The sequence below is a fragment of the Natator depressus genome, chromosome 28, assembly GCF_965152275.1.
Source record: "Natator depressus isolate rNatDep1 chromosome 28, rNatDep2.hap1, whole genome shotgun sequence".
Lineage (NCBI taxonomy): Eukaryota > Metazoa > Chordata > Testudines > Cheloniidae > Natator > Natator depressus.
The window spans coordinates 5,565,786-5,588,199 of NC_134261.1; the positions used below are offsets into that span (position 1 = coordinate 5,565,786).

The following is a 22,414-nucleotide window of genomic DNA, read 5'->3' on the forward strand; positions in this document are numbered from 1 at the left end:
TGTCTCAATAGTCAGCTATGTTATTTACAAAATTTTAGTATCCTAGCATCCCCATAATGGGGGACAAAACAGCCACCTTGCCAGAAGTGACTTTACCAATAGATGGAACCTAGGATTTAAACTCCAGATGATCACACTGTGTGTGGGATCCATTTGAATTCCCCTTCCATGTGTTTGACACTTTCATCTCCAGTCATAGTGACTCTGATATAGGATTAAAGAAGCCAAAGTATCATCTCCAAGCACAAGACAACTGAGAACGCTTCATCACATGACACTTTGAGACGTGGAGGAATAGAATGTGATGAAGATAAACTCTGCATGGCTCAGACAGGAGGTAACAGTTCTGCAGTGATGGGGAAGGAGGGAATCTCTGAGTCACCCCACCTCCTTCCAGCGTCAGAACTTTTTTCCCTGCTCCTGCTCCTCTTCATTTAAATAAAACTTGAAAAGTTCCCAATATAACTGCTTTTCAGCACAACCCAGAGCAACGTGAGAAGAACTGGCAATGATACAATCTGTATCATGGGTGACTAATAATAACTTTGCAATAAGAGGAATGCTATAAATGTGATGCTCCCTGGTTCCTGATAGGAAGGGCACACTCAAATTACTCATGAGACAATGGAATTGATAGAAAGGACAAATGGGTCCACCTCAGAACAGGGCAAATTGCAAAAGGCAAAAATGGGCCCCTCATCTGGACAAGCTAAGGGAAAATGAGGCTGCAAACAGTTCAAGCAGCTTTAAAAGTTACTATGTGGGAATCAGGAAAAGTATTAAAGAAAAAAAAAAGTACGGATAGCCCTAGAGGTTTTTATGGTATTGATCTCCCGTGCAGATTCTCTGATAGCTAACATGGGCTTAGTGCCAAGAGAAGGTATTCCCACACTCACGTCATTCATAGGGCCTCTCCCCTGTATGGATTCTCTGATGTTCAGAAAGGGCTGAGATATTAGTGAAGCTTTCCCCACACTCACTGCATTCACAGGGCCTCTCTCCCATGTGGATTCTCTGATGCCTAATAAGGTGCGAGCTGCGAATGAAGGTTTTCCCACACTCACAGCATTCATAGGGCCTCTCCCCCGTGTGGATTCTCTGATGTTTAGAAAGGGCTGAGGTGTTAGTGAAGCATTTTCCACACTCACGGCATTCAAAGGGCCTCTCTCCTGTGTGGATTCTCTGATGTTCAGAAAGGCCTGATCTGTGAGTGAAGTTTTTCCCACACTCACTGCATTCATAGGGCCTCTCCCCTGTGTGGAGTCTCTGATGTTCAGAAAGGGCTGATTTGCTAGTGAAACTTTTCCCACACTCATTGCATTTATATGGCCTCTCCCCTGTATGGATTCTCTGATGTTGAAGAAGACCTGATCTGCGAGTGAAGTTTTTCCCACACTCACTGCATTCATAGGGCCTCTCCCCTGTGTGGAGTCTCTGATGTTCAGAAAGGGCTGAGCTGTTAGTGAAGCTTTCCCCACACTCACTGCATTCATAAGGCCTCTCCCCTGTATGGATTCTCTGATGCCTAATAAGGTGTGAGCTGCGATTGAAGGTTTTCCCACACTCACAGCATTCATAGGGCTTCTCCCCTGTGTGGATTCTCTGATGGAGAAAAAGGCCTGATCTCTGAGTGAAGTTTTTCCCACACTCACAGCATTCATAGGGCCTCTCCCCTGTGTGGATTCTCTGATGTTCAGAAAGGGCTGAGCTGCTAGTGAAGCATTTCCCACACTCACAGCATTCATAGGGCCTCTCCCCTGTGTGGATTCTCTGATGGAGGAAAACGCCTGATCTGTGAGTGAAGCTTTTCCCACACTCACTGCACTCATAGGGCCTCTCCCCTGTGTGGATTCTCTGATGTTCAGAAAGGGCTGAGCTCTTAGTGAAGCATTTTCCACACTCACAGCATTCATAGGGCCTCTCCCCTGTGTGGATTCTCTGATGATTAAGAAGGGCTGATCTGTTAGTGAAGTTTTTCCCACACTCAGTGCATTCATAGGGTTTCTCACCTGTGTGGATTCTCTGATGCTTTATAAGGGCTGAGTTGTCACATAAGTTTTTCCCACAGTCAGCGCATGTATGTTTCTTCTTTCCCCTGAGGATTTCCTGCTGGGTTGTGGTTTGCTTGATGTCCTTCTGAGTTTCCTGACAGGAAATACATTTATCCACTTTCTCCCCTGGCTGGTTTCCCTCCTCTCTCTCTGGTCGGTGCTGAATCTCACAGGATTTTCCCTGCTCATTACTTCTGGACACATTCCTTTTCAATCTTTGCGATAATTCTCTGTGTTTATCCACTTGCCCAGCATCTTCCTGCTGAGAATTCTGCTCCTCTTTCTCACATACCATTGCTTCACCTCCTGTGATAGAGAGAGAAACCTCAAGCAGGGATGGAAAGAGGAAGACCAAATCAAAACAAGTGCTGGAAAGAGGTCAAATAAAAATCAGGTACTCAACTCCTCCATACTCTTCCCCAAAATGTAGTAGTAGGATTTTATGTTTGCATTTTATATAATTTGGATAGGATAGAGATAGGATAGATAATTTGGAAGGATAAAGAATAATAATGTAGCATGTATTAAATGTATTGGTGTATGATTTGATCATATCCTGCCAGCCACCCTTTTTGAATATCAGAAAGGAACGGCCTAATGGGACAATGGGTAGAGATACATCAGCCAGAATCTGTGTCTGGACTGATTTCAAGGCAGTAACAGATCTTTGAGGGTCACCAATTTGTTGTACGTTTAGCATTTTGAAATAAGAAAGAATCCCATGATGGTTTTCTTTTGCATTGCAATTTGATGTTCCTGTTCAAAATGTTGTGTGTAAATTAATTCTGTTTTGTCTGTGAATAAGGAATGTGTGTTTTAAGAGATAAGTGTGAAGGCCGTAGCTGAACCAGATGTACGAGGGAGGAACCGGAGACAGACGTAAGGGCTCCAGGAGGCAGCAACATGCCCCTATTGAAATGTCAGAGGAAGACAGTTTGACGACTTTAAAGGTGAGACAGGCACCTATCAATGGGGACAAGACAGCTGTGACCAAAACCAGCATGGGATAACTCCCTGAGGAACTTGATGAAAGAACAAGATAAAGGATGAGAAGGACAATTTAAGAAAACGAGCACTCATCATACAATAATTGATTACAGCATGCCAGTGCAATACTCATTGGTCCCAATGAAGGAAAATCACCATATAAACAAAAAGAAAAGGAGTACTTGTGGCACCTTAGAGACTAACCAATTTATTTGAGCATAAGCTTTCGTGAGCTACAGCTCACTTCATCGAATGCATACTGTGGAAAGTTTAGAAGATCTTATTATATACACACAAAGCATGAAAAAATACCTCCCCCCACCCCACTCTCCTGCTGGTAATAGCTTATCTAAAGTGACCACTCTCCTTACAATGTGTATGATTGGAAATGGCCCACCTTGATTATCATACACATTGTAAGGAGAGTGGTCACTTTAGATAAGCTATTACCAGCAGGAGAGTGGGGTGGGGGGATGTATTTTTTCATGCTTTGTGTGTATATAATAAGATCTTCTAAACTTTCCACAGTATGCATTCGATGAAGTGAGCTGTAGCTCACGAAAGCTTATGCTCAAATAAATTGGTTAGTCTCTAAGGTGCCACAAGTACTCCTTTTCTTTTTGCGAATACAGACTAACACGGCTGTTACTCTGAAAACTATATAAACAGGATGCCTTGCCATGAAACTTTGGGTTTGTCCTGCCAAGACTTCAAAGCATCATGTCGCAACCAACAGAACTCGGCTCCTCCTACCTGTGATCAACCTAGCTGGCCAACAGATTGATCTGGACTCTGGACTGGTAACTATAACATCGACTGGCAGGACAGTGTATGTGTGTGGTGTGATAGAATGCATATGCTAATTGCTGTATCTTCAATAAACGCGGCATATTGCCTTTTCCCCTGAAAAAAGATCCCGTGTGCTTGTTATAAAAGACAAATAGGAGAGAGGAGGGGATCAATTTGGCCTTCACATCCCATCCAAATTTGCAGGGGGAAGGGAGGAAGCTACTGCCTGGTGTCTGCTAGGATCTGCAGGAAGTCATGAGCTATATTTACCCTGAGGATACGACCCCTGCTAGGGACCATAATGAACTGAGAGACCTCCCAAGGGCTTTGTAGGGCATCCCAGATATTTTCTTCAGGCACTTACAGATTTTGAGTTGGTTTAATGTTTCTTCACCTGTGTAGGGTGCTCTCAGGATCTCTCTTTCCTCTGAACATTGGAGGTCTGGGACCCATGACTCTTCCCCTTGTTCCACCTGGGAGATCACATCAGGTTTGGATACTGGAAACCCTGCTTACATGAAAGAAAACCAAGGAGTACAGTTGGTTTCATAAGACTTTGTTTTTTATGGCAAACAAACATTCTATTAATTTAACTTCAATACTTAGTGTGACCTGGTGTGCCATGGGCAGTCCTCACTGAAAATGCCAAGGTCAGGGCAGGCTGAAAAAGGGAGAGCAGATGCTCCTAAAACTGGTGGTTAACACTGAAGTTAAATTCACCGACCAGTCACAAACAGTGCTTCCGATCACCCACACTGGTTATCGAGAAGCTGAAAAAAGAAATCACACAGCCCCCTTTATTGCATTCCAGTTCTCTGACTCCCAATCAGCACCTAAGTCCAGTACAGTGAGAGGTTATTTAAAAACTGTGCAGAAATAGACAAAATATTCTTCTGACCCCAAAGTTTCAGCCACATTACCAGGTTAGTATAGGTTTGGATCTTACATAAAATACCATGCTGCCTGCCAATCCTTTAGCATCTAAACTAAAGGTTTATTATAAAAGAAACAAAGAAGAAGGGAGTTGTTAAATGGGAAAGCAGTCAGATACATTCAGAAATCTATATATCAGGTTTTTAGCAGTACTGGTGAGTTGCTGGCTTCAAAGTCCATCTGGAACATATCCACAGCTAGGATGGGTCATTCAGTCCTTTGTTTAAAGCTTAGTTTGTAGAAAAGTTGCTCCAGAGGTAGGAAGAGGGATTGAAGACAAAATGGAGTTGATTCAGCTGCCCTTTATATTACTTTTGCCACGTCGCTTGTACTTCCTGTGTCCCAAACACAAGCTTCACAGCACATGGCATGGAAAAGCCTTGGAGTTCTCAGTACACAGGCATACCCCTGCATGTCTTGCTGACTCAACAGATGTATCCCATTAGCCCTTTACATGGGTTCATTGTACAGGTGATGACCCTGGATGGGCTATCGAATCGGCTAGGCACTGCTGACGCCAATATGTCTGCGTGTGTTACCCAGAAACACTGCACAAGTCTAGAAATACAGATATACCCTACATATCTATAACTCACAATACAAAGGTGATACAAACATAGAAAGAAAATTATCATACTTAGAAAATCATAACATTTTCACTGACAAATTACATGGCATATCTAGTACGATTCATTGCAATTTATCATATTGGTATTAATAATAAAATTAATAAATAATAATAAAGTGTCTTACAATTTCAGACAGTGTCACACTTAGTAAACCAGTGAATTCCCAGGACCATCTCCCCAGGTCCTTGAAGATGCCAAACACTCTGCTTATGAGGGATTGAAATACCCACATACCTGCTGGGAACACACACAGACAGACACTGTATCCGTCTGTACCCCTATGTTCACTCTTCTAGAAAATTATGACCAATTTTGTACATAGTCTGGCTTGTGAGGTATCATTTGAAAACGCATAATCTACTGACTATTATCCTCCTGTTAAAATGTGTAGCAATACTGTATCTAAAGTTATGAGGTTTTACCGTGTGATATTACTGAAAAAGTTACAATTCTGAAGAACACCCACAGAGGAGTTCTTCAGAGACAGCAAGGCAAACAGCTGGTCAAATAGCCATTCTCCGGCCGGGGAAGGTGTGAAGAAGACATTTACATTCCACCACAGGGACCACTTGAAGCTCATATCTACAACAGACAGCCTGTCACCATGACTCAGCTGAGAACTGAAGTTGTTTCTAGTCCAAAGGACTGAATTATAAAAAGAGGGGAGGAAAATGCTTGGGACTCTCTCTCTCTCCCCCATTTCCCTCCGTTCATGACAACTCCTGAAGAACTGAACTTGGGGGGCAGGGGCGGGTTAGGGGGAGTCCTAGCTGAAAGGAAAGTCAGCCTGGCTCAGCATATGGTGAGAGAAACATTTGCTTTGAATCCATTTTAGCTTGTTAAGTAGACATTTAGTGTTTCATCTTGCATTTCTTTTCATAGAATATCATAGAATATCAGGGTTGGAAGGGACCTCAGGAGGTCATCTAGTCCAACCCCGGGTAAACAATTCTGACTTTTATGCCACATTACCTGTAGTCACTTAAAATCTTTTTTTCAGTTGTTAACAATTTTGTTTTATTGTTTTTTCTAACCAGTGTGTTTGGATTAAAGTGCGCTGGAAACTCCATTTGGGATAACAAGGCTGGTGCATGTCATTTTTCACTGATGAAATGACAGACTTCATATGAGCTTGCGTTGTTCAATAGTGTGCTGGACAGTGCAAGATGCACATTTCTGGAGGAAAGTCTGGGACCAGAGAATTTTCTGGGGTTCTCCTGTGGTGCACTGTAATTTGTGAGTGGCTGACTAGCAGCACTCAATACTGTGTACCTGGGAGCGAGTTACATGCTGGAGACTGTGTGTTAACTGCCCAGGAGTGGCTGTTCTCACAGTAAAGCAGTGTAAAAGGCACCCCAGCTTGGGGAACTGAGGGGAAACAGCTGTTCAACAGTCCAAATTGTACTGTGGTTAATGTCACAGACACTCAATTTCAAAAAGTCTCCTAAAACACACAGAGAAGTTAAATCCATGTCCCAGAAATTGAAGACTCCAGACAGAAGGCAAGTCTCCCTGGCTCTGCTTCTTGCTGACAGAGAGGTCCAGAGACAATGAGAGAGTCCTGGGGAAGCTGGGAACAGTAAGCATGGGCTGGTGGGGTTCAGTAGAGAAAGGGAACAGGAAGGGCAGGGATATTACTGAATGCACGATCTCAGCAGTCCGGGATGTCAGGATAACACATATTACAGCCCATTGGAAAACATAATCCCAACTATACATATAAAATGATGGGGTCTAAAGAAGGTGGTCAAGGAAAGTGTGTGACCCTTACTGAATATGGGAGGCACCGTAATGACAGAGGATGTGGAAAAAGTTAATGTACTCAATGCTTTTTTTGCCTCTGTCTTCACGAACAAGGCCAGCTCCCGGATTACTGCAGTGGGCAGCACAGTATGGGGAGAAGGTGACCAGCCCGCTGTGGAGAAAGAAGTGGTTCAGAACTATTTAGAAAAGCTGGACGAACACAAGTCCATGCGGCCGGATGCACTGCATCCAAGCGTGCTAAAGGAGTTGGCGGATGTGATTGCAGAACCATTGGCCATTATCTTTGAAAACTCATGGCGATCGGGGGAGGTCCCGGACAACTGGAAAAAGGCAAATGTAGTGCCCATCTTTTAAAAAGGGAAGGAGGAGGATCTGGGGATCTACAGGCCAGTCAGCCTCACCTCAGTCCCTGAAAAAACCATAGAACCAATTTTGAAGCACTTCAACGACAAAAAAGTGATCAGGAACAGTCAGCATGGATTCACCAAGGGCAAGTCATGCCTGACTAATCTAATTGCGTTCTATGATGAGATAACTTGCTCTGTGGATGAGAGGAAAGCAGTGGATGTGTTATTCCTTGACTTTAGCAAAGCTTTTGATACGGTCTCCCACAGTATTCTTGCCAGCAAGTTAAAGAAGTACGGGCTGGATGAATGGACTATAAGGTGGATAGAAAGCTGGCTAGATCATCAGGTAGTGATCAATGGCTCCATGTCTGGTTGGCTGCCGGTATCAAGTGGAGTGCCCAAAAAGGTCAGTCCTGGGGTCTGTTTTGTTCAAAACCTTCATTAATGATCTGGAGGATGCCGTGGATTGCACCCTCAGCAAGTCTGAAGATGACACTAAACCGGGAGGAGAGGTAGATACGCTGGAGGGTAGGGATAGGATACAGAGGGACCTAGACAAATTAGAGGATTGGGCCAAAATAAACCTGAAGAGGTTCAACAAGGACAAGTGGATGTTTGTCCTTAGCTATGTCTAGTTTGGGGATGTAGCTCAGTGGTAGAGCACATGCTTTGCATGTATGAGGCCCTGGGTTGAATCCCCAGCATCTCCAAGTTTGCCTTTGGAGGGGGGATTTGATAGCTGCTTTCAACTACCTGAAAGGGGGTTCCAAAGAGGATGGATCTAGGCTATTCTCAGTGGTGGCAGATGGCAGAACAAGGAGCAATGGTCTCAAGTTCCAGTGGGGGAGGTTAAAGTTGAATATTAGGAAAAAATTCTTCACTAGGAGGGGGGTGAAGGACTGGAATGGGTTTCCTGGGGAGGTGGTGGAATCTCCTTCCTTAGAGGTTTTTAAGGTCAGGTTTTACAAAGCCCTGGCTGGGATGATTTAGGTGGGGACTGGTCCCGCTTTGAGCAGGGGGTTGAACTAGATGGACCTCCTGAGGTCCCTTCCAACCGTGATATTCTATGAACACTAGGAAATTATAAGCTATAATTCAGGAGCAACAGACTCTAATTAGTCTGGAAAAGCAGAATGTGAAAAATAAGAATCGGGGTCATGTGACTTTGGCAATGGGGGACTCAAAAATCCAAGATGCCTGCAGAGAAGAGAGATTATGGCTATTACACATGGTGATGGGAGAGCAAGACTCTCCAGGTCTCAAGAAGCTTCGCTACCAACCTAAGTCATTTTCACATGCTGGGGTACAATCCAGATCAATGAGGAGTTGTGTCATCTGTAATCCCGGGTGATAGTCAAGGTTCTGCTGCTGGAGCCCCCCTGTCTGGATACCCCCCACCAGCATTCAAGGACGCACTGAGTCTCTCTGTGATAAGTAACCCTGGACGAGCAGCTCTGACTCCAGCAGCCTGCTTCTTACACCCCAAGCACATTCTGGTTTGGGTGGAGTAGGCTCAGGGTTTGAGAGAAGGCCATGGGTAGAAAGCTTCTGTTGGTTATGCTGGACCTAACCCCCAGTTTTACTTGTGCAAAGAAGAGATATTTGACACTGTGCAATACTGCTCCTGTGCTCTATTGCCAAAGTGTTCTGCAGTAGGGGAGGGTCTCTGGCAGCGTGTGTGTCACTGGCATATTGGGGTGATGCTGAAACAGGACAGAGCAGAGATGGCATTGTGGGGCTGGCGTGAACTTTATCTCTTCATTTCCCCTTCCAAGAAGAGAGGCGACAGGAACCCTTACCCAGCGAGGTCACATTCTCATAATTCTCCTGCATGACGTCTCTGTAGAGGGCTCTCTGAGCGGGGTCCAGCAGAGCCCACTCTTCCCTGGTGAAATACACCGCCACCTCCTCGAAGGTCACCAGCCCCTGAAAGAGCAAGAGTCCAACACTCAGTACCTGCTGCCCTACTCACAGCCCCACTATTCGTGGGGGAGAGGAGCCAATCAAATGGAAGCTCTGGGAGGCTCACAGTCAACAGAGGCCCACCCCCACCCTGCTCAGAGCATCCAGGAAACACCAGGGTGAGGGGACGAAGAGAGAGCCCCTCCTCTCTCCTAGCAGATCCACCACACACCTACTAGCCACAGACTGATACAGGAGATGGAGCCCCTAGCAGGGTCCAGGGAGAGCTCCTTGGTAGGAAGCCCAACACCCTCCTCATTGTGAGGAGCTGGATATGAAGGGAGGGGAATCTCCCCAAACCTGACTGGTGGGTGCCCCCTTCATCTCTCACAGCAGCTGCTGGTTAGTAGGGTCAGGCTCTAGCACCATGAGTCTGGTCAGTTTTCCCAGCTCCATATAGGTGGGTTATTTTCTGTTTCACAAATTAGGGCATTTCCCCTCCGAACCTCATGGGTCTGTTCCTAGAATCTAGGCCACTTATTAAACAACTCCCAGCAGCTTTGCCACCCCCTGTCCTCCTCCCTTTCTCCACCCTGGGAATTTCCTGCCCCGCTCCAACCTCCAACCCAGACAGTGCAAACTTTCCCATCTCCGGTGTATTTGCTGCCCCCTCCCTCCTGCAGGAACCCACCAGGAACCCCCCAATAATTCCTACATGAACTGGCTCCTCTGCAGCCATTTCTCTCCCCTGTCCCATGGGAGGATGGAATGAACTGGAGCGAAACATGGACGTCATTCTGCAGCCTGGCCGGGTGAGAAGGGAAATTCTGGAGGTTTCAGAACAGGCTTTAGTTAATTTCACATCATGCTTCCCCCAGGCCCTTTCCCTGCAGACAGATATCCTAGATTCTGCCATGCTGGAAAAATGCTTGATCTCTTTATTACACTGCAGACCTGGCCCCTCCTGCCAGGCTAAGCCCAAGGACACATTTTTAACCTCTCTTCTCCCTCACCACATCCCGTAACAAAGTCTTTGAACAAAATGCTCAAAAAAAGGAGAGCCAAAGGAGTCACTTTCGATGATTCAGTCTGACACGGACCTCATGGCAGCCACACCCCAGCAAGAGCGACATGGAGTCAGGAACTGGGCTTTCCCCTGTCTGATGCTCATCTTGTCCTCAGGAAAGTGACTCTACCCAGGGTGCAGTAATTAATCTGTCTGGACAGATTAGATATCTGGAAATCTCTCTCAAAACTCTTCTCTCCCACAGCCCTTTTCAGTCTCTCTTTCTATCTCCTTTTCCCTGTCCCCTTTCCCTGCCCACCTGGTACGAAAGTCCCATTCCTGAGTTGTTTGCTCCCCATGGCTGGATTTGTCCCTGCAATTGCTAATGGGAGGAGAAATGGGGGGACGGGACGCTGTTTGTGTGGAGTCATTTTAATGCCAGACCCCAGCATTTTCCCTTGGTTTCTTTTAGTTATCTGGAGTCTCTGGCTCAGAATTTAGTATTAACAGGGCCTATAGGGCAAGTACCAGCTGGAGAAAGTCATCACCTGGGCCAGGCAGAGAAGCAGCTTTAATTAAGGTCACTTCCCAGCACAGAACCCCCACTGGGTCTCCCAGATCACAATGAAGGCTGCAATGTGTGACCCAGGAAGCTGAACCCCAATATCCTGAGCAGAGAGGGACAGTGTGTTTGAGCAGCATTCCCGCCTTTAGTTCTCTGGGGAGAGCAGTTAATGAGAGCACCTCCTCACAGGGAGAATTGCTAATCTCATTTGCCCCACTGTCCATCTGGAGTCACTCCTTGCCTTTCCATGCAGTGACTCTGGTTTAACAATGGTCTTAATGAAACCAGATTTCAGAAAGAATGAGTCCAGAATGCTGTGGATGAGACCATTGTGTGGCAATGCTAACCCCCTTTCTACCTCCCTTACCCCCCAGATCTAGGGCAAGGACTGGGGGTACGAATTTTCCCAACGGAACCGGAAGTTCCTGCAGTTTTCAAGAGAGGAGAAAAGCAAAATCTGTGTTTGATAAGTGGATAGAAAGTTATCACAGTGACTGGGCATGGCTGAGGAATGACAGGCAGTGCTTGGAGCCACGATTCTGACACAAACTGATCAAGGAGACTGAGCATGGTTAGTAGCAGCCCCCACAGCCAGGGTCCCCCAGATACCCCCCCAGTATCCAAAGCCCAGACCCCCCCAGCCAGGGTCCCACCAGGTATTCCCTGGAACCCAGCCCCCATAGTCCCTGGCCAGGGACCCCAGATGCTTCTCAGAACCCCACCAGCCAGGGAACCCCCACCAGACCTTCACTGCCAGCCTGAGAATCCCAAAGGATTCCCTCCACCAAGAGTCCCCAGCAGCCAGGGACTCCCCCTCACTGGGAACTCAGTCCCTCACTGCCTGCCTGGGATTCTCCCACTGCCTGCCTAGGATCCCCACCTGCCCTTCAGCAGAATCTGCCATGCCGTTTGCCAGAGACCCCCTGATGCTTTCCAGTGGGACCCCGCACCCTGTCTGCCTGGCATCCCCCGACCTAGTGCCAGAACTCCCCGCCCCAGCTCTGTGCATCGGGCATGGCAATGATCCCAGGAGCCAGGGGGGGAAGCCCAGACAGAGCCCCTGGCACAGCACCAGGCACCCTCTAACCCCCTGCCCAGCCTCCGCAAGATGCCCCTACCCCCACTGTTCTGCAGCCAACAGGCCCCAGCGACACCCACCTCCAGGACCCATAGCCTCAGGGTTGGGCACATCAGAACCACCCCCTGAAACCTCAAACCTCCAGAACCCACCAACCTGACTAGGGTACCCCCTGTCCAGTCACCCAGAGGCCTCCCCCTACCACAATGGAAGGCGGGGGTTCAGCTGTTGTGACCTGCACTGGATGTGCCATGTTTGTCTTTCTTCCACAGGACAGAAGCGGCTTTGTCTGTACAAAGTGCAAGCTGGTCTCCATATTGGAAGAGAAGATTGAAGGTCTGGAACAACAGATAACAACCCTGCGTTGCATACGAGAAACTGAGGATTTTCTGGACAAAACTCAGGATAGGCTTCTAGGGGCACAAAGCTCTAAAGATATAGAGCAGGTTGCACAGAGGAGCCAAGAGGCCAGTGAAGAAGCTTGGCAACATGTGACCTCCAGAAGAGGTAAGCGGAATGTCCGGGTTCCAGTAACACAGACACAGGTAACCAACCGCTTTCATGTTCTCTCCACAGGTACCATTGCGGAGAGTGGACCAGATGATATGTCTGGGGGGAGAAAGCAGAAGAAGACTACGCTGGTTGGAAGGCATGAGATGCGATGTCCTGAGGTTGGGGGTTCCACGACCACCACACCCAAGAGGAGAAGGCGGGTGGTGGTGGTCGGGGACTCTCTCCTCCGGGGGACTGAGTCATCTATCTGCCGCCCTGACCGGGAAAACCGAGAAGTCTGCTGCTTGCCAGGGGCTAAGATTCGCGATGTGACGGAGAGACTGCCCAGACTCATCAAGCCCTCGGATCGCTACCCCTTCCTGCTTCTCCACGTGGGCACCAATGATACTGCCAAGAATGACCTTGAGCGGATCACTGCGGACTACGTGGCTCTGGGAAGAAGGATAAAGGAGTTGGAGGCGCAAGTGGTGTTCTCGTCCATCCTCCCCGTGGAAGGAAAAGGCCTGGGTAGGGACCGTCGAATCGTGGAAGTCAACGAATGGCTACGCAGGTGGTGTCAGAGAGAAGGCTTTGGATTCTTTGACCATGGGATGGTGTTCCATGAAGGAGGAGTGCTGGGCAGAGACGGGCTCCATCTTACGAAGAAAGGGAAGAGCATCTTTGCCAGCAGGCTGGCTAACCTAGTGAGGAGGGCTTTAAACTAGGTTCACCGGGGGAAGGAGACCAAAGCCCTGAGGTAAGTGGGAAAGCGGGATACCGGGAGGAAGCACAGGCAGGAATGTCTGTGAGGGGAGGGCTCCTGCCTCATACTGGGAATGAGGGGCGATCAACAGGTTATCTCAAGTGCTTATATACAAATGCACAAAGCCTTGGAAACAAGCAGGGAGAACTGGAGGTCCTGGTGATGTCAAGGAACTATGACGTGATTGGAATAACAGAGACTTGGTGGGATAACTCACATGACTGGAGTACAGTCATGGATGGTTATAAACTGTTCAGGAAGGACAGGCAGGGCAGAAAAGGTGGGGGAGTAGCACTGTATGTAAGGGAGCAGTATGACTGCTCAGAGCTCCGGTACGAAACTGTGGAAAAACCTGAGTGTCTCTGGATTAAGTTTAGAAGTGTGTGCAACAAGAGTGATGTAGTGGTGGGAGTCTGCTATAGACCACCGGACCAGGGGGATGAGGTGGATGAGGCTTTCTTCCGGCAACTCACGGAAGCTACTAGATCGCATGCCCTGATTCTCATGGGTGACTTTAATTTTCCTGATATCTGCTGGGAGAGCAATACAGCGGTGCATAGACAATCCAGGAAGTTTTTGGAAAGCGTAGGGGACAATTTCCTGGCGCAAGTGCTAGGGGAGCCAACTAGGGGGGGGCGCTTTTCTTGACCTGCTGCTCACAAACCGGGTAGAATTAGTGGGGGAAGCAAAAGTGGATGGGAATCTGGGAGGCAGTGACCATGAGTTGGTTGAGTTCAGGATCCTGACGCAGGGAAGAAAGGTAAGCAGCAGGATACGGACCCTGGACTTCAGGAAAGCAGACTTCGACTCCCTCAGGGAACAGATGGCCAGGATCCCCTGGGGGACTATCATGAAGGGGAAGGGAGTCCAGGAGAGCTGGCTGTATTTCAAGGAATCCCTGTTGAGGTTACAGGGACAAACCATCCCGATGAGTCGAAAGAATAGTAAACATGGCAAGCGACCAGCTTGGCTTAATGGTGAAATCCTAGCGGATCTTAAACATAAAAAAGAAGCTTACAAGAAGTGGAAGGTTGGACATATGACCAGGGAAGAGTATAAAAATATTGCTCGGGCATGTAGGAAAGATATAAGGAGGGCCAAATCGCACCTGGAGCTGCAGCTAGCAAGAGATGTCAAGAGTAACAAGAAGGGTTTCTTCAGGTATGTTGGCAACAAGAAGAAAGCCAAGGAAAGTGTGGGCCCCTTACTGAATGAGGGAGGCAACCTAGTGACAGAGGATGTGGAAAAAGCTAATGTACTCAATGCTTTTTTTGCCTCTGTTTTCACTAACAAGGTCAGCTGCCAGACTGCTGCGCTGGGCATCACAGAATGGGGAAGAGATGGCCAGCCCTCTGTGGAGATAGAGGTGGTTAGGGACTATTTAGAAAAGCTGGACGTGCACAAGTCCATGGGGCTGGACGAGTTACATCCGAGAGTGCTGAAGGAATTGGCGGCTGTGATTGCAGAGCCCTTGGCCATTATCTTTGAAAACTCGTGGCGAACGGGGGAAGTCCCGGATGACTGGAAAAAGGCTAATGTAGTGCCAATCTTTAAAAAAGGGAAGAAGGAGGATCCTGGGAACTACAGGCCAGTCAGCCTCACCTCAGTCCCTGGAAAAATCATGGAGCAGGTCCTCAAAGAATCAATCCTGAAGCAATTCCATGAGAGGAAAGTGATCAGGAACAGTCAGCATGGATTCACCAAGGGAAGGTCATGCCTGACTAATCTAATCGCCTTTTATGATGAGATTACTGGTTCTGTGGATGAAGGGAAAGCAGTGGATGTATTGTTTCTTGACTTTAGCAAAGCTTTTGACACGGTCTCCCACAGTATTCTTGTCAGCAAGTTAAGGAAGTATGGGCTAGATGAATGCACTATAAGGTGGGTAGAAAGCTGGCTAGATTGTCGGGCTCAACGGGTAGTGATAAATGGCTCCATGTCTAGTTGGCAGCCGGTGTCAAGTGGAGTGCCCCAGGGGTCGGTCCTGGGGCCGGTTTTGTTCAATATCTTCATAAATGATCTGGAGGATGGTGTGGATTGCACTCTCAGCAAATTTGCAGATGATACTAAACTGGGAGGAGTGGTAGATACGCTGGAGGGGAGGGATAGGATACAGAAGGACCTAGACAAATTGGAGGATTGGGCCAAAAGAAATCTGATGAGGTTCAATAAGGATAAGTGCAGGGTCCTGCACTTAGGATGGAAGAATCCAATGCACCGCTACAGACTAGGGACCGAATGGCTAGGCAGCAGTTCTGCGGAAAAGGACCTAGGGGTGACAGTGGACGAGAAGCTGGATATGAGTCAACAGTGTGCCCTTGTTGCCAAGAAGGCCAATGGCATTTTGGGATGTATAAGTAGGGGCATAGCCAGCAGATCGAGGGACGTGATCGTTCCCCTCTATTCGACACTGGTGAGGCCTCATCTGGAGTACTGTGTCCAGTTTTGGGCCCCACACTACAAGAAGGATGTGGATAAATTGGAGAGAGTCCAGCGAAGGGCAACAAAAATGATTAGGGGTCTAGAGCACATGACTTATGAAGAGAGGCTGAGGGAGCTGGGATTGTTTAGTCTGCAGAAGAGAAGAATGAGGGGGGATTTGATAGCTGCTTTCAACTACCTGAAAGGGGGTTCCAAAGAGGATGGCTCTAGACTGTTCTCAATGGTAGCAGATGACAGAACGAGGAGTAATGGTCTCAAGTTGCAATGGGGGAGGTTTAGATTGGATATTAGGAAAAACTTTTTCACTAAGAGGGTGGTGAAACACTGGAATGCGTTACCTAGGGAGGTGGTAGAATCTCCTTCCTTAGAGGTTTTTAAGGTCAGGCTTGACAAAGCCCTGGCTGGGATGATTTAACTGGGAATTGGTCCTGCTTCGAGCAGGGGGTTGGACTAGATGACCTTCTGGGGTCCCTTCCAACCCTGATATTCTATGATTCTATGATTCTAATGACCCTTCAGCTCCAGCTGCAATCTCCCCACACAGACATGCCACACACCCCTTCCCCGCCCGCCCCCCCCCCCCCGAACAGTGTTACCTCAGTGTCTGACAAATGGATAGAAAGTTATCACCACCCTCTGCTGGCCAGTCACACAAGCAGAGGGAGCCCTTGGGGATGCTTCTTTAACAGGAGAGTGGAAGGCATGGAGGGCCAAAATAGGTAACAGAGTGGCAGCCGTGTTAGTCTGTATCCACAAAAAGAAAAGGAGTACTTGTGGCACCTTAGTCTCTAAATACTCCTTTTCTTTTTGCAAAATAAGTAAGAAATTTCCATTCCCTGTCACTAGCAAATAATGGCCACCATGCATCCACCCCAGAGGTGGCTACATCTTAGCATGGCAGGAAGCAACCTCTTACAGAGACCATTTGTCATGCTGTGTGGGATACTTCTAGACCCACGCTGCACCCAGAGTGACCTCCTCATCCTGTGCCAGCTGGAGAAAAGAAAAGGGTCCAGCCAACTCTCCTGGTACCAGCTGGGAACCACTGATCCCCCAGACAGGGCTTTGATGTGTATTAAATATGTGGCTGGTCTCTTTCTTCGGCAAACCTTTTAACAGAGATAAAGGAGGGAAAAAATGTTTCTCAAAGGAGCGGAGAAAGGTGATCACTGGGCAATTTTAACCCCCTGCAACATCCAGGATGGAGAATGACTAAGGGCCACAGGTTCCCTCCAAGGAAGGAGAAGTTGCTGGGATTTAGAATTATGGGGAACAGCCTCAAACCCGACAGGATTTCTAATTGACATTTGATAACGACATAGAAAGAGGTAAAACCTGAGTTTTGAGATCAATGTTCAGAAATGAAAGAGAAAGGGTGCAAATCGGAGGGATTTTGGATCCATTTTGCAAATTATAGAGAGGAAAGTGGAAAATCAGAGGGATTTTATATCAGTTGTTGATATGAGGTAAAATCTGTGTGTATTTCACATGAATATTTGATAAATGAATACAGGGGAAACTGGCAACATTTGCAAACATTTTATACCCATGTTCAAGAATCTGAGAAAAAGGGGGGGCAGTACTACTCAAAAGGATCTGGGGGTTATAGTGGATCACAAATTGAATCTGAGCCAGCCTTGTGATTCAGTTGTGACAAAGGCTAATTCTGTACTGGAATAGGTTACCAAGGGAGGTTGTGGATTCATCATCATTGGAGGTTGTTAAGGACAGGTTGGACAAACACCTCAGTGTTGGGGGCTGGACTAGATGACCTCTCATGGGTCATTCCAGCCCTACAGTTCTATGATTCTATTCTGAGGAAATGTTTGGTCACTTTATTACAGCACTGACCTGGCCCACCCCACTAGCACTAAACCAAGACATTTTGAAACCCTCCCAGTAACAAAGTCTGGAAACCAAATACGAGACAAGAGCAGAACAAAAGGAATGACTTTGGAAGATTTCCCTTGACATTGTCCCCAGGGCAGCACACTCCCACAGCCGGGGGCACAGGGAGAGTCAGGAATCGGCTTTTCCTCTCCCTGCACCTCACCTTGTTCACTGGAAAGGGAATCTGCCCAGGGATGATGCAGTTAAGTGTGTGGGGGCAGGTTAGAGATCTGGGAATCTCTCTCCCCAATTATTTCTCCCACTGCCCTATCAATCTCTCTCTCCCTTTTCTCCTCGTGTTTCCCATCTCCTGGCCCTCCCCCTCTGGCAGACAGACAGCCATTCCTGGGTGTTCACTCTCCTATGGCTGGATTGGCTCCTGCAATTGCTAAGGGGAGGAGAGATGTGGGGTGAGGAGGGGCTATTTGTGCAGAGTCTCTTTCATACCCATCCCCAGCATGTTCCCGGAGGTCTCTATCAATCACTTGGAGTATCTGGCTCAAATGTGGTGTGGGCAGAGCCTAGGGCGGCCCATGGAGCTAATTACAGCTGGAGAAAGTCCTCACCTTGCCTGGGCACAGAGGAAGCTTCACTCCAACTCACTCCCAAGCTCAGACCCCATTGGGGGAGCAACAGCTGCTCAGACTGGGCTCCCAGATCACAATGCAGGCAGCAGCGTCTGACCCAGGAAGCTCAACCCTAACATCCTGAGAAGAGAGAGACACAGTCAGACAGAGACTGAGGGCTTCCCCCCGCCCCTTTAGCAACAACTGAAACCCCCTCCGCACAGGGACATATCCTGATTTTATTTGCCCCCATTAATCTGGAGTCACTGCATCTTCTTCCTTGAAGTGTCTCTTGATTAACACTGGTCTGAGTGCAACCAGAAACATGGCTCAGGAGGGATGAGGCCAGAGTCCTTTCCTCCTCCCTCACCCCCTTCTTCTGAGAGGGATTCACAGCAAAAGTTTTCCCTCCCAAACTTGAAGTTCCTCCAGTTTTGAAAACGGGGAGAGAAGCAAAGCCAATCGTGATTTCATATCAGTAATTGACAAATGGATAGAAAGTTATCAGCAGCCCCTGCCAGCCATTCACACAGGTGTGGGGAGCCCTGGGCGATGTTTCTTTCACAGGAGAATGCATGGCATGGAGGAGCCACATTTTAAAAGACATTTCCATGCCTGGTGACTGGCAGATAATGGCCAATAGGGACCCACTCCAGAGACGACTACCTCTCAGCACTGGATGAAACCATCCCTCATGGGCGTTTGGGATACTGCTGGTGAACATGGTGAGGGGCTAACAGAGTAGCATGGAGATTCTCAGCCACTCTGGGTACAGCCTGGGCAGCAAGGAGCCAGGCACAGACTCAGCCCTCATCCTGTGCCCCCCAAGGAAAAGAAAAGGGTCCAGCCAACTGTCCTGTGAGCAGCTGGGAGATACCATTCCCCGAAAGAGGGGGAGGCCTCTGGCTTTGATGTGTATTAAATATGGGACAAGTCACTTTCATCAGCAAACATTTTAATGAAGATAAAGGGGGAAAGAAATGAGTCTCAAATGAGAGGCGAAAGTTGACCCTTTAACTCCCTGCAACCGGCAGGATGGAGAATGACTAAGGCAACAAATTCCTCCAAAACAGGAGAACTTGCTGCAGCTAAACATGGGAACGTCTCCTAACACAAGATGTTTTTTTTAAACAGACATTTGATAATTACATGGAAAAAGACTGACATTCATGTTAAGTCATTAAAGAGAAAAGGGTGGAAATGTGGAGAATTTTGATCGATTTTCACAAACTAGAAAGGAAAGTGGAAAAATGTGAGGGATTTTAATATCAATAGTAGGTAAGGAGGTAAAATGAGAGTGAATTTCATATTGTTATTTGACAAATGGAGAGAAAATGGGAAACATCGGCAAAACTTTTCTAAGTATCTTCAAAAATTGGAGAAAAGGTCAAAATCTGAGGATATTTTATGTTAATATTTTATTATTAGTGAGACATGGAAAAAATCTCAGGGAATATTAAATTAGAAATAGACAGCTAGAGAGAAAGGAGGACAATTTTTTAGGCCACTCTCCTGAAGACGACATCTGTGTGTAGCTCAGAGATTTGTCTCTCTCACCAAGTGAAGCGGGTCCAATAAAAGATATTACCTCACCCACCTTGTCTTTCTAAATGCAAAGCAATGCACATTGGAGTGAAAAACTGCAGCTACTTATACACCGTGGGGTAAATTAACTATCAAATGTAGCCCATAGATCCGGCTTTAGCATTTATTTTATACAGCAGTAATGCAAAGAACCAACAGGCCTGTATCCTGTCCGATATTGGCTTGAGCAGTTAGCAAAAGGCTTGAAGCCTATGAACTCTGGCACAGACAAATGGCCTAACAGTCACCCCTAAGGTTTGGAGAACTGGAAACAGAGTGTCTAAGGGGAAATTTCATCTATAAAGACATCAGCCAACCAGAGGAACATGAGCTAACACAGACTTTTCGACAGAACAGCCGCAGATGTCTGACCACAGGAGTGCCATGGCAACAAATTGACACATTTGATCCCAAGATCATAAGATAATTAATACACAAACCTATAGGAGCAGGACACCCCAACATTAGTAGGGAGAGGAAATACAAATAAGGAAGAGGGGAGAAACCCCTATGAACATGCATTACACCTAGCAGCATCAGCAGAACATATTATCGGCTACACAACTCAAGAAAGGGATCTGCATGTTGCTGTAGACAGATCAATGAGAAGCTCCACTCAATGCACAGCTGCCAGCAAAAAAGCTAACACGTTCAGATTCATAAGGAATGGGATGGAGAATAACACGGAACATCTGTATATAAATCGAGGGGGCAGCCTCCAATATCCTGGGACCACCACGGCTACTACAGCACTGCACACAGGATATTTTAGATCTATCTTGGAGAATTGGGGAAGAAATAGGTCTAAAAAGAAATATTTGATGATGAGAGAAAAGCACCCGGATCTGAAGAGATTTTCTGTTAAGTGAGAGTAGTTGGACAGTTTGCTGGCATTGTATATGGAAGTTCATTAAACAGACAGTAATAATTCCCCCCCACACCATTCACATGGGCAGCAGGGAGCCCTTTGGGGAGGTACTTTAAGAGGGTAGGTGAGGGGAGTATGGAGCAGGGAAACTCCCTGGCAGCGGGGAGGAGGCAGCAGCAGGGCCAGGCAGGTGACTGGCGGCTGGGGGGAGCTGTGTTGGGCAGTTGGGGGCAGCAGTAGCCAGGACTGTGTAACCTTGGGCTGGACAGTCTCCAGTGGGTTTTTTCCCCTCCTTCTGTCCCCCCTTCCTTGCCCTGTTGCTGACAGACAATGGCCACCCCACCCCACCCCAGAGCCAGCTGGGTCTCAGGGCTCTGCAAGCTGCACTCATTGAGCCCCTTCTCATTTGGGGAATGATTCAGGACAACTTCCCACAGAAAGAAAGACAATTTGCTGCGGGTCAAACGGGTGGGAAAATATCCCAAATCTGAGATTGCTAAACGAACACTGGCGAACGAGAGAGAAAATGGGGCAAAATCTGAAAAGCGGGCGGGAGGGAGGGTCAGGAATTGCTCCCTCCCGCCGACCCGGCCCAGCCCCGTGCCGCGCGGCCCGGCAGGGGACGGCCTCTCTCGGGCTCCCGCCCGGGCCGCGGCAGCGGGGGCCCCGCGAGGCGGAGCCGGGCTGTCTGGGGCGCGGGGAGCGAAGCCGAGCCGGCGGCGCGGGGCGCGGGGCCGGGGCGGCGGGGGCTGGGCTCCCGGCACCGGGGCTCTCCGCCGGGGGCGCGCACCCGCGGGCACAGGGCGGGGTCCTCCCGGGCCCATCGGCTCCTGCAGCCCCCGGCCTGCGGCTCCAACGGGCTCCGGGGAAGCACCAGCGCGGCCCCCGGCCCGGGCTCGCTCGCTGGGCGGGGACTCCCGGCCGCCGGGCCGGCCGCTGCCTCGGGAGCCCCCGGCGCGGGCCAGGGGGGGCGGGGGCCGGGGGAGGGCCGGTCCGAGGGGCGCTGCCCGGACCCCGGGGAGCAGCCGGGCCGGACGCCCCGGGGCTGAGGCTCCGGCCGCCCGGGGAGCAGCCCCGGCCCGCGGCGCAGCGGCCGGGCCCAGGGGCGGGACCGCGCGGGACCAGGCCCCGCCCCCGGGACCCCAGAGGTCGCCTGAGAAGCGGGAAGGCGCCGGGGGGCTCCGGGCGCGGCGGGTCTGAGAGGCGCCGGGTGGGGGAGGGGCGTGGGCCGTGGGCCGGGGGTGTCTGCGGGGGGAGGGGAGGGGAGGAGAGACTCGGGGAGAGTCAGGCTGACCCTTACCTGCGCTGCAGAGGGCGGAAGCGCCTCCCGGGGCAGGTTGGGAGATGTAGTTCTTGACTCTCCCGGGAACGGAAGTGACGTAAAAGGGGATAACGAGGCGGTCTGGGAAGGCGCGCGAGGTACTGCGGTTCTGCCTGGCTCGCGCACGGCCGTTGGAGCCTCTCCCGGAGGCGGAGGAGGGTTTCGCGCAGCTCGAGCCCTTGTCTTTGCCCCGCCCACAAAGAGGAGTGCAGGGAGAAAGATGTGACCCCGCCCCCCCATGTTTCCCGGCTCCGAGCATGCGCAGATCGCGGGGTGGGGGGGTCCCGCATGCGCAGAGGCAGAGCTCGCAGAGGCTGCATTTTCCAGAGCCCCTGGTTCGGGAGCCGGGCGGGGCGGGATCAGCTGCCGCGCCCCGGGGTGCGGGGCCGGGCCGGAGGGTCTGTGCCGGGGAGACCGTCATTCACCCCCCCGTGCCC

At 49.1% G+C, this 22,414-nt stretch overlaps 1 protein-coding gene and 1 non-coding gene across 2 annotated transcripts; one reads left to right on the forward strand and one right to left on the reverse strand.

The window, feature by feature from the left end:
• Nucleotides 1-897: 897 nt before the first annotated feature.
• LOC141978966 (uncharacterized) lies at nucleotides 898-22,037 on the reverse strand. The gene is given in 6 exon segments (XM_074941385.1): nucleotides 898-2,357; nucleotides 4,192-4,335; nucleotides 9,300-9,426; nucleotides 10,118-10,229; nucleotides 18,205-18,345; nucleotides 21,957-22,037. Coding segments are annotated over 4 exon segments (1,812 nt in total). The 5' UTR covers nucleotides 10,199-10,229; nucleotides 18,205-18,345; nucleotides 21,957-22,037.
• On the forward strand, nucleotides 8,139-8,210 carry TRNAA-UGC (transfer RNA alanine (anticodon UGC)). The gene has a single exon. It is a non-coding gene; the product is annotated as a tRNA-Ala (tRNA).
• Nucleotides 22,038-22,414: the final 377 nt, after the last annotated feature.